We start from the raw sequence: 12,717 nt of genomic DNA, 5'->3' as shown, positions 1-12,717 counted from the left end.
TTAGTCATGACATCTGGTGCTATAAATTTCAAAGCCCTCTCACAGTTCATCACAAATGATGTGGCAAAGCCCACCTCTCCTGCACTGTTGAAGGAGTTCTAGGCTCTGCCGTCTTTAGAGTCAGTGAATGAAAAGACAAAGTGAGGCACTGAATCTTTGTAACTGTTGCATTCCACATATGCATTAAAGTGTCATCTAAGGATAACACAGCATTAGATTTCTAAAATTAATGAAGTCATAGGACCATCTGGACAATTGGGGGCTCAGAGAAGGAAGGGGCTTTGTGATGGGGTAATTGCCTTCTGAAGACATGAACAAATTTGTTGTAGTAGTGGTTTGGATAATTGATGCTGTTTTCTGTATACATTTCTATTAATCTGTACCTTTCTCTAACCTACTGATAAGTCAGCTAAAATAGAATGAGACAATTCAGTGAAGAGAAAGAAGGGAGAAGAAATTTCTGGTTACTTATCATTTTTGTGTTTCTTCACTCTTTTAGATGTAAATGGTCATTTTTACTTTGAATGACAGTGAGAAGAAAGATTTTGCTATAGTATCTAACACTGGATAAATGTTCATATCTGACTACTATAAATATAATTGTCACTAATTAATTTATCTTTGAATATTTCAGGGTCTAGGGCAAGGATAGATAAAAGAAGTCTGATTTATCTCAGATCTTAGATGAAAACAGCCCTTACTTCAAGGACAAAGAACTCACTACTAACCACTTGTGAAGGGCTTGGTACTTGAACCCGTGGGATTATTCTAACAGCATATTAATTATCATTAATATGATAATGATCAACTGCAGTTCTTGAGTTTAAAAAGTTCAGAAGGACGCATGCTTACAGGAGGACAGAGACAAGCCTCTAGAACCTCTTTTGATATTTCTGATGTCTCTGGGTGTTGAATCTCCATTTCTGATTTTGCATATCAAGAGGCAGCCACACTAAATGTTGTTTATGCATGGAGCACTGCTCTGGCTGAGAGAGGGTGCACCGTAAGAAGCAAATCCATAGCTGAAAAATAGATTTTAGGAAAATCTTTGTAACAATGGACAAGGGTTTGCAGCCATTTAGCATCAAGGATTCCTGGGATTTCCATGACTTCTAAATCCACATTCTGGCTTCCTATCTTGTCTCAGTTTCCAGGTCCAGATTCATATGTCTGCCACCTGCTTACTGTCACCTCACGGATGTCACACAGACAACTCACTAGTCTTCCTCTAAGCTGTTTTCCCCCTAGGTTCCATCTCTTATTCCATGATATTGCCAGCTTCCCAGGATCAAGATTTGAGTCAGATTTTCTGCTCCCTCCACTCACTTAGTCTAGTCAGGATAAGAACTGGGACTGGCTTTCTGAGCTCTTTGACAGCCATCTCACTCCCCCTCCTGTGCATGGGTGTTAATTCATGAGTGTCACCTGCTACTTCAATGACCGCTATAAGAACCTGACTGTTGTTTGTTTCTTTAGGCTCACTTTTTTTTCTAGGCTACTCTGTGCTCAAGAAACCTATGTGCAAATCAAGTCCCTTTTCACACACTGGCATTTATAATCCTCCATAGGCAGATTGCAGCCAGCTGTTCTTATCAAGAGTGTGTCTCCCAGTCCCTCAGTATAGCACACCACAGACAGAGCAGGTCCAGCTAGGCCACTGGCAGGCCCATTGCACAGACATGACCCAGGTTTCTCTGAGTTTATATGGGTATGAGAAACAAAGCCACACATAGCAATAATTCCATAAAAGTAGAGATGACATTGATATAAACCCATTTAAGAAAATAGCCCTGGTGGTTTTACTGTCTGTTTCATTTGTTTGTTTTCTTTTGTTGTACTAAGAATGGAACCAGGGGCTTCACACATGCTTTATCACTGAGCTACATCCTCAGCCCCTACTGTCTATCTTAGTAATTGTGATCAGATGCATATGATTCCTGATAAGATAATAAATAGCAAAGAGGAAATTTTTAGAGGTTTCTAAATTGAGTATTGATTTTCTAGCAATTTTTATTGTAAGGTAGTTTAGATATTTAAAAAACAGTCAAGGGGAATTCACTGGATCCCCTATGTATCAATGAAGGCAATTTCTCAAAACTCCTGACATGTCATTTTCATGATTTGGTTTCTCCCAAATGTTAAGACACAGAGGAGTGCAAAACAAAGGCGTACTTACTCTAAGTGTCAGAACAAACTTTCCGGACAAACATGCTTCTGTTGAGTGGAGGGACTTCCCTTGGCACTCAGCACAATGGGGACTAAAAACGCAAGGTACAGCAGAAGCTCCTGAACCAGAGCTCTACTGTTTGGTTTTTTTTTTTTTTTTTTTGGTTTTCTTGTAATGACTTCTGCTTACTCCCTAAAATGTATGGCTGATGACTCAAAATTGAATGGGTTGTCAGACTTTCCAAAATATCATTGACTATACTTAATATTGCTGTTCACTTTAACACCAAAAAGCAAATGGCTTAGGAAATAAAATCCTAAATTCAAATTGGACAAAATCACACAGACAAATTAACCTCAAAGGTAAATGGAATTTCTTCTTCTTCTTTTAATCCTACAATAATCACCCATTTTAACTTTCTGATTTTTAAAGAAACTCTTCTACAACTTACTTGTACATCAAGGAAAATACATAACAATGATTAGTATGTGTGTTTAATTTGAGACATTAATGAAAAAGATAATTAAATAAAAACATTTCTTGATAGCTTTGTTGTTGTTGTTAATAATGCTAATGTAGATGGAGAGTTAAACAAACTGGCAGGAGCCGTGAATTCTAGTACAGATATTTAACCTTTATAAACCTCGATTTTACCTTTTTTTTAGATGGAATATTTGGACATATCAAGTGACATTACACATATAAAAGTAAACTGTAAAGTGCTGTTGAAAACATAAGGCAGCATTGCTATCACCTTTCACCTTTTTAGGAAGAAAAATTTTGAAATATAAATATTTATATGCTTTTAAATATTAATAATTTTATATCTAAAGATATAAAAGATCCATAGTTTTTTAAAGAAGATATTCAAGTTGATACTAAATGCTTTTTTTATTGATCAGAATATACATTGATCAGAATATACACTCTTCAAAAGTGATCACTAGATCAGACTCGTAGAAATAGAGAGGATAATATTCAGTGTACCACTAGGAAAACCCTCCATGTCAAAGACATGGAGTGTGCATGGGAGGAGGGGCAGCATGTGGTAGGGCCACTTGGGAGCATATGGCTGGCCTGGGGATCATTTAGAGGAGCCATATGGAGCAAGGCATTCCACAACCAGCAGTCCCTGAGCTAGTCTTCTAGGAGGTCAGTTGGATCATGTTACAACCACCCTAGAGCCACAAATGCTATCCCTTATGGCAGAAAAAATATATGTATTAGGAACAAAAGTTCCCTTTTAAAAATTGAAAACAGGATATCATTATATTTTTTGTCAACTCAGAATAATGTCTCCTTTCTGTGTACTTAATTTAGTGGGGAGCTTATACTCTGTCACCCTGGGGTAGATGGAGTAGCTTCCTTAAATATGGACATGGAAAGAAAGTACACATGAAAAGAAATCATTATCCATTTTAGCACCCCAATTCAGTAAATGCAAATGTCTTTGAAGTAAACATTAAAGTCTTAGACTATTCCTTTTAAAGGAAACAGTAACAGAACTAATGAATGAAAGCTAAAAATATAACCATTGTTGCTCTGGTGTCTTAAGTTACTTATCTGTTCAATAAACAGTCCTGGAGTGTGCTAGACACTCAGGGGAGACAAAATGAGTGGGGAAATGAAACATCCAGTATTCACAGAGCTTACAGCTTGAGTGAAAATAAAACACATGTGTTCATTTACACTAAAAGGTCATAATCAGAAACTCAGTTCAATAGTCATGTTTTCACCAGATCTGAACAGAGTTGGGTACTTAACAGACAAGTTCTTTATTTAAATATCTCAAAGCACAGAGAGTTCTCAACTTAAGGTGGGTAGACTCAAGATTTTTCAACTTTATAATGATGTAAAAGCCACATATATTCAGTAAAACTCTATTTCAAATTTGATCTTTTCCCAGCTTAGAGATGTGTAGTATAATACCTCTCACAATGACAGGCGATGACAGCCAACTGCATTTCCCAGTCATCCATGAAACCTCAAAGAGGATCAGCCAACACTTTACAGTGAACTCTGTTACTAAACTACAATGTTCTATAGATTAGGTGGCTTAAATATATTTTCAACTTGCAATTGATTTAGTGCTGTATAAGTGCACTGTAAAACTAAGAGATGATTCAGTCCTTCATTTCATTCAGAGTAGTGTTGAGCACAGTCTTTCTGTTCTTTCAGGCATACAAGTGGTATGAGCTTGGGCACAAGAGAGGACATTTCGCATCCGTCTGGCAACGCTCGCTCTATAATGTGAATGGCTTGAGAGCCCAGCCATGGTGGACCCCAAGAGAGACAGGCTACACAGAATTAGTGAAGGTGAGTGTTGACTTAGGTATCGTCCTCACCTAATCTCTTGCCTATTTCCTGCTCAAAATCAGAATGTTAATCATGGAAAGAAATGTCAGGCAGAAGATGCATTTTATTCCCAGTAATATTTTCAAAAAATAGTAGAAAAAGAATCTCTTCATCCCATTAGCTAAAGGTATCATCTATAGGATAAAGTAGGGAATTTATCTGAAACAGTAGTTCTCATACTTTTTTAGTCTTGAGACTCCCACATGCTTTTAAAAATTATTCAGCAGACAAGGAATTTTTTGTTTATGTAGGTTATATCTACCCATGTAATCTTTAGAAATTAAGACAAATAAAATATCATTTTACGCGTATGAATTCTTTAAAAATACCAATAACATCATTATATGTTATTATAAATAACATTTTTACAAAATAATTACATTTTCAACACAAAATACAGTGAGATTATTAGAATTGTTGTATATTTTTACAAATCTTTTTAAAATATTTGGTTCATAGAAACTGGGAATATTCTCACTTACTTCACATAAACACTAGAACACTGATGTTATATATCATGTGTTCTCTGGAAAGTTCCACTGTGTATCTGTGCTCAAATGAGCATAAAAAGAGAAAAGAACATCTTCTTAGGTTTGGAAAGTAGTTTTGATCTTTCCAATCCCCCTCAAAGAGTCTAGAGAACCACCAGGTGTCCCTGGACCACGCTTTGAGAACCACACACATCCTGAGGCTATGGAAAGAAAAAAGTTCTAAATATTTTTAGAAAATGTTGTGGCAGATATGTAGGATAGGGAAACTAAGTAACTCTAACAACTTAATAACTATAAAAATGGAAATTTTTTATATTGGTAGGCTAAATCTGAACTTTTGACTAATTGTCATTTGGGTAAGTATGGTCAGAAGTTTAGCTCATTATTCTTAGATGCATCAATGGAACTCATAGTTAATTTTACTCATTGTTGTAATAATACCATCTTCTATTCAAAATGTAGAAATGTCACGTACCCTAAGTGTTGGATGGGCTTCTGTATTCTGACCTAGGAATCTAACATTTATACATGGTTTGTAAAAGATAATATTATCGAATATTATAGAATATTTATACAGTGTTTGTGAAAGATAATGTTATTGATTTCAAACAGTTCATTTTACATGTGAGGGAAACAGGAGGGAAGAACAGGAGTGGCAAACCATTGGGAATTCTAGAATCAGGGTGACAGAGATGTGGACATTCTTATACTCTTATTTCTACTTGGGGGTGTATGTTTAAAATTTCTCAAAATATCTTTGTGAATCAACATCTTACAAGACTTATAAGACTTCACTAATTAATTGGTCTACTTGGAGAAAAGAAGTTTCAATGCACTTACATTCAAGTAGTCTTATTTGACCATGTTTATTCTATATTTCATTATAAAAACATACTTTATAATTATCTCAACCAATTGTAGAGTAGGTTGCCATCACTTAGACTTTGAATACTTTAAAGAGGTGAAAAACATGATATGATGACTGAATATAAAGATTAATTTTAAGAGGTTACATACCCAGAGTAGAAATTGCATAGGAACAGCTCTTCCTTGATCAATCTGCTGCACCTAGCGCTCTCAGTGATTCTGTTCCTTTGTCAAAGTCCATCTTCCCTCAGATCAGATCACACTGAACTCTCTTGATTGTCCTCCCCCATTTCTTCTTGTGAGTTTGCTTCCCTTCTATAAATTTTAGGATACTTCCAAATTCAAGTAACAGAAATGAAAATCAAACCTGACTCCAATCACTAAGAACTTTATTGATTCACATAAATAGAAGCCTAATGGTAGGGCAGACCTGGGGGTAGTGTAATGGGGGGAGATTTTCTTGGCTCTACACTTCCTCCTGTGCTGGCTTACTGCAAGAAGGCTGCCAGCAGTTGGATAGCATTGTTGAACCACCATCCCAGCCCTGACTGCCTGTCCGAAACCCCCCAGGAGACCCTTTCCTATTGATCATTACCATGTCATGTGGCACTCACTGTTACAAAGGAGCTGGGACACCAAGTAGTAGCTGGCAACAGGCTTCCAGGAAGAAAGAGAGAGTATCTCTCCATCAACGTAGGAGCAGTATTTTCTTCAGTCTCATCCAATCTCAGTCAATTTATGGATTAGCTACTGGCAAGGGGCTCTGAGGGAATCCTTAATCCAGCCAACAGGTCATGCCCTGGGAGCCAGGAAAGGATCATCTTCTTTTTAATTGAATAGCCTATCAGGGGGCAGAGGGACACTCCAACAAAGTCAGGGATCTATTAAGAAGAAAGAAGAAGCATAATGGAAGTTGAAAAGGAAACTAACAGTTTAGGATGTGTGCACTTGGACCCAAATATTGTTCTCTGCATTCTCCGCTCCCAGCCCCTCTTCATTCATTTTCTATGAAGTCGTCTTCTCTGTGCGTCATCTGTTGTGAAATATTCTTTTACAACTATGCGACCCAAACACTTCTTTGTGTTCTATCTTCAGCTGTACAGGAACATTAGCATTGCATGTGAAATTAAATTACCATGTAAACTCCTGACTGCTATTCTTTTCCAATTGTATAAACGGTCAGGGTCTTGAGTCCATTTGGGATGCTATGGAAAAATGCCATTCACTGAGTGGTTTATAAGCAATATAAATATATTCCTTGGGATTCTGGAGGCAGCAAAATCCAGGATCCAAAGTGCCAGGGAGGGCTTCCTTTCTGATACACATATGAGTGCCTTCTCACTCTGTTAAGTACTTGCTTCTGGTTCGTAGATGGTGTTGTCTCTCTGTGTATTCCCATGGTGGAAGAGGTAAGGTCTCTCTCTGCATAGTATTGAAATTAATTTAGTGGAAACTACCCAAAATATCTATCCAAATGATGAATAAATAAATAGACAAATATGGCATATTTACACAATTACAGTAAAAAGGAATGAAATACTGATTCTTGGTGGAATGTAGATAGACCTTAAAAACATGATTCTAAGTGAAGGAAGCCAGTCACAAAAGACCACATATTACATGATTGAACTGTCCTGTGTAGGCAAATCCATAAAGAGAATTTTGCCAGGGTATGAAAGATTGGGATAAAGGAGAGTAACAATGGTTATGGGGCTACTTTTTGGGGTGATGAAAATGTTTTAAAATTAAGTAATGCTGTTGGTCACACAATTCTGAATATACTAAAAACCATTAAGTTGTAAAAGGTAAGTGAATTTTATGGTACATGAATTATATCTCAATAGATCTGTTAAAAATAGACAACCACCCATTAAAATACTAATGACATTCTTCACAGAACTGGAAAAAAAACAGTCCTAATATTTATTTGGAAAAATAAAAGACCCAGAATAGCTATAGCAATTCTAAGTCAGAACAAAGCAACTCTCGAAGAATCACAATACCTGACTTCAAATTATACTACATAGCTATAGCAACAAAAACTGCATGGTACTGGCACAAAAACAGATGCATAGACCACTGAAACAGAACAGAAAACACAAAAACAAATCCACAAAGAGCCATTGTAACAAATGGTACTGGGAAAACTGGTTATCCAATATGTAGAAAAATGAGACTTGTCTCTCACCCTGCACAAAAGTCAACTCAAAATGAATCAAAGACCTAGGAATTAGACCAGAAACTATCCAACTCGTAGAACAAAACTTAGGGTTAACACTCTAACACATAGACACAAGCAACAACTTTCCCAATAAGACCCCTAACGCTCAGGAAATAATGCCAAGAGTTAATAAATTGGATAGCATCAAATTTAAAAGTTTCTGCGTAGCAAGGGAAATAATTAAAATGAAGAGAGAACCACAGAATGGGAGAACATCTTTGCTAGCTACTTTTCTCACAGAGGATTAATATCCAGAATGTATAAAGAAACCCAAAAAACTTAACACCAAAAAACTAAATAGCCCAATTAATAAATAGGCAAATGAACTAAGCAGACAATTCTCAAAAGAAGAAATAAAAATGGCCATCAAATATATGAAAAATGTTCACCATCATTAGCAGTTAGGAAAATGGAAATCAAAATTATACTGAGATTTCTTCTCACTCCAGTCAGAATGGCAGTCATCAAGAATACCAACAGTAATAAATGCTTAAGAAGATGTGAGGAAAAGGAACACTTTTACTTTGTTAGTGGAATTGTAAATTAGTACAACTACTATGGAAATCAGTGTGGAGTTTCCTTAAAAGACAAGGAATTGACCACCATAGAGTTCAGTTATACCACTCCTTAATATGTAGCCTAAAAAATTAGATTCTATATACTAGAGTGATACATGTATACCCATGTTTATGGCAGCACAATTCACAAGAGCCAAACTATGAACCAGCCTATGTGTTCATCAACAAATAACTGGATAAAGAAAACATTTTACATATATAATGTAGCTTTTATAATATGTGTAGCTTTATTTAGCCATAAAGAAAAATCAAATTATGTCATTTGCAGGAAAATGGATGCAACATGAGAACATTATATTAAGTGAAATAATAACAAACTCAAACGGTCAAGAATTATATGTTTTCTCTCATATATGGAAACTAGAGAATATAAAAGAAAAGAAAGTGGGGTTGGAGGGGTGAATCTCATGAAAATCAAAGGCAGATCAGAAAAGTAGAGGAAAGAAACAAGGGGGAGGAAAGAGGGGAGAGAGATGGGAAATCATATTGGCCAAATCATATGTTATATTGTGTGCATGTATGAAAAAGTAACAACAAATCCCACTACTATCTGCAACTATATTGCACCAATAAAAATATGGAAAAAATAAATAAAAATAGGCAACTATGATAGTATATGTGGCAGTTCAAATATGTTAACAGTAAGCAGGTTCATGAAGGTTGTTGAAGCACCTAAGAATCATCTCTAAAGGAATACAGGGAAGCAGTTCAGAACCTGTCCTCCATAGCCACATTGCCTGGTTTGTCCTCTGGTTTATTTCTTATGACCAGTGTGGTACTGAGTATATTCTTATTGTTCCAGCTCATTATCTGCAAAATGCCTATAGTAAACATTAATTATTGTTATATTCTGATGATCATAATTTTGATTTATTACCTCATTTTCATAGAAAAAAAATATTTTCCAATTTTTAAAATATGACCTGGAAAATCCAGTTTTAAGTAGTAATTATGATTTGAAATAGTAATTTAATAACAAGCGTCTATTAATTGCTACTTATCTGCCATCCATATGCTGAACTTTTATATGGAATATTTTAATATTTATGGCATCTCTAAGATAGATATTCTCATGCACATTATATATGAATAAAGTAAGGATTAGAGAAGATAAGAAATTTGCCTAAAATCACATAATTAATGGTGACAGGGTTGAGATCTCCCTGTCCTCAATATCTACATTCTTGCTGGTATGCCACAGTTGCTCTGAGGGTTACCTATGTTTGTTCTTAGGTTTTGTGTCCTCCTCTTTGCTAACCAAGTATTTCAAAATTCTATTTAGTTGAGCTTCTTGATTTTAGCCCTGTTTATTTCAAGCTTTATTTAAGAACAGTAAGGCCTGGGTGTTAATCACAGGGTTCCCAGCATCTTGATACCTCACCCCATGTGGAATCATATGTTTAAAACTCAGGGCTACTTAGCTATGCTAACAAAAAGAAGAAGAGAGAGAACTCAAATTACTAATATACGGGATGAAAAAGGCAATATCACAACAGACACTACAGAAATACAGAAGATAATTAGAAAGTATTTTGAAACCCTATATTCTAATAAAATAGAAGATAGCAAAGATATCGATAAATTTCTTAAGGCATATGATTTGCCCAGATTGAGACAGGAAGACACACACAATTTAAACAGACCAATAACAAAGGAAGAAATATAAGAAGCCATCAAAAGACTACCAACCAAGAAAAGCCCTGGACCGGATGGGTATACAGCGGAGTTCTACAAAACCTTCAAAGAAGAATTAATACCAATACTTTTCAAGCTATTTCAAGAAATAGAAAAAGAAGGAGCTCTTCCAAATTCATTCTATGAGGCCAACATCACTCTGATCCCAAAACCAGACAAAGACACTTCAAAGAAAGAAAACTACAGACCAATATCTCTAATGAACTTGGATGCAAAAATTCTCAATAAAATTCTGGGGAATCGAATACCAAAACATATCAGAAAAGTTGTGCACTATGATCAAGTAGGATTCATCCCTGGGATGCAAGGCTAGTTCAATATACGGAAATCAAAAATGCTATTCACCACATCAATAGGCTTAAAGACAAGAACCATATGATCATCTCAATAGATGCAGAAAAAGCATTTGACAAAATACAGCATCCCTTTATGTTCAAAACACTAGAAAAACTAGGGATAACAGGAACTTACCTCAACGTTGTAAAAGCTATATATGCTAAACCTCAGGCTAGCATCATTCTAAATGGAGAAAAACTGAAGGCATTCCCTCTAAAATCTGGAACAAGACAGGGATGTCCTCTATCACCACTTCTATTCAATTTAGTTCTCCAAGTACTAGCCAGAGCAATTAGACAGACAAAAGAAATTAAAGGCATAAAAATAGGAAAAGAAGAAATTAAATTATCGCTATTTGCGGATGACATGATAATATACTTAACAGACCCAAAAGGATCTACAAAGAAGCTGCTAGAGTTAATAAATGAATTCAGCAAAGTGGCAGGATATAAAATCAACACGCACAAATCAAAGGCATTCCTGTATATCAGCAACAAAACCTCTGAAATGGAAATAAGGAAAACCACTCCATTCACAATATCCTCAAAGAAAATAAGATACTTGGGAATCAACCTAACAAAAGAGGTGAAAGATTTATACAAAGAAAACTACAGAACCCTAAAGAGAGAGATAGAAGAAGATCTCAGAAGATGGAAAAATGTACCCTGTTCATGGATAGGCAGAACTAACATCATCAAAATGGCGATATTACCCAAAGTTCTCTACAGGTTTAATGCAATGCCAATCAGAATCCCAAAGGCATTTCTTGTAGAAATAGATAAACCAATCATGAAATTCATATGGAAAAACAAAAGACCCAGAATAGCAAAAGCAATTCTAAGCAGGAAGTGTGAATCTGGAGGTATAGCGATACCAGAGCTCAAACTGTACTACAAAGCAATAGTAACAAAAACAGCATGGTACTGGTACCAAAACAGGCAGGTGGACCAATGGTACAGAATAGAGGACACAGAGACTAATCCACAAAGTTACAACTATCTTATATTTGAAAAAGGGGCTAAAAACATGCAATGGAGGAAGGATAGCATCTTCAACAAATGGTGTTGGGAAAATTGGAAATCCATATGCAACAAAATGAAATTGAATCCCTTTCTCTCGCCAGCCACAAAAGTTAACTCAAAATGGATCAAGGAGCTAGATATAAAAACAGAGACACTGCGTCTGATAGAAGGAAAAGTTGGCTACGATCTACATATTGTGGGGTCGGACTCCAAATTCCTTAATAGAACGCCCGTAGCCCAAGAGTTAATGACAAGAATAAACAAATGGAACCTACTTAAACTAAAAAGTTTTTTCTCAGCAAGAGAAACAGTAAAAGAGGTAAATAGAGAGCCTACATCCTGGGAACAAATTTTTACCCCCACACCTCAGATAGAGCCCTAATATCCAGAATGTACAAAGAACTCAAAAAATTAAACAATAAGATAACAAATAATCCAATCAACAAATGGGCCAAGGACCTGAACAGACACTTCTCAGAGGAGAACATACAATCAATCCACAAGCACATGAGAAAATGCTCACCATCTCTAGCAATCAGAGAAATGCAAATCAAAACCACCCTAAGATACCATTTCACTCCAGTAAGATTGGCAGCCATTATGAAGTCAAACAACAATAAGTGCTGGCGAGGATATGGGGAAAAGGGCACACTTGTACACTGCTGGTGGGACTGCAAAATGGTGAGGCCAATTTGGAAAGCAGTATGGAGATTCCTGGGAAAGCTGGGAATGGATCCACCATTTGACCCAGCTATTGCCCTTCTTGGACTATTCCCTGAGGACCTTAAAAGAGCGCACTATACGGATACGGCCACATCAATGATTATAGCAGCACAATTCACAATAGCTAGACTGTGGAACCAACCTAGATGCCCTTCAATAGATGAGTGGATAAAAAAATTGTGGCAGCTATACACAATGGAGTATTATGCAGCACTAAGAAATGACAAAATCATAGAATTTGCAGGGAAATGGATGGCATTAG

General features: G+C 36.1%; 1 protein-coding gene across 4 annotated transcripts in view; it reads left to right on the top strand.

Moving 5' to 3' along the window:
- The window catches only part of Asph (aspartate beta-hydroxylase), a 213,439-nt gene that overhangs the window by 160,890 nt on the left and 39,832 nt on the right, over positions 1–12,717 (top strand). For all 4 annotated transcript variants that reach the window (XM_040293977.2, XM_040293978.2, XM_040293979.2 and 1 more), the window contains one exon: positions 4,346–4,483. In XM_040293977.2, coding sequence (XP_040149911.2) covers positions 4,346–4,483 — 138 coding nt within the window. The remainder of the gene's footprint in view (positions 1–4,345; positions 4,484–12,717) is intronic.

This window comes from Ictidomys tridecemlineatus, chromosome 7 (assembly GCF_052094955.1).
Source record: "Ictidomys tridecemlineatus isolate mIctTri1 chromosome 7, mIctTri1.hap1, whole genome shotgun sequence".
In the NCBI taxonomy this organism is placed as follows: domain Eukaryota; kingdom Metazoa; phylum Chordata; class Mammalia; order Rodentia; family Sciuridae; genus Ictidomys; species Ictidomys tridecemlineatus.
This window is presented reverse-complemented; position numbering and strand designations above follow the sequence as displayed.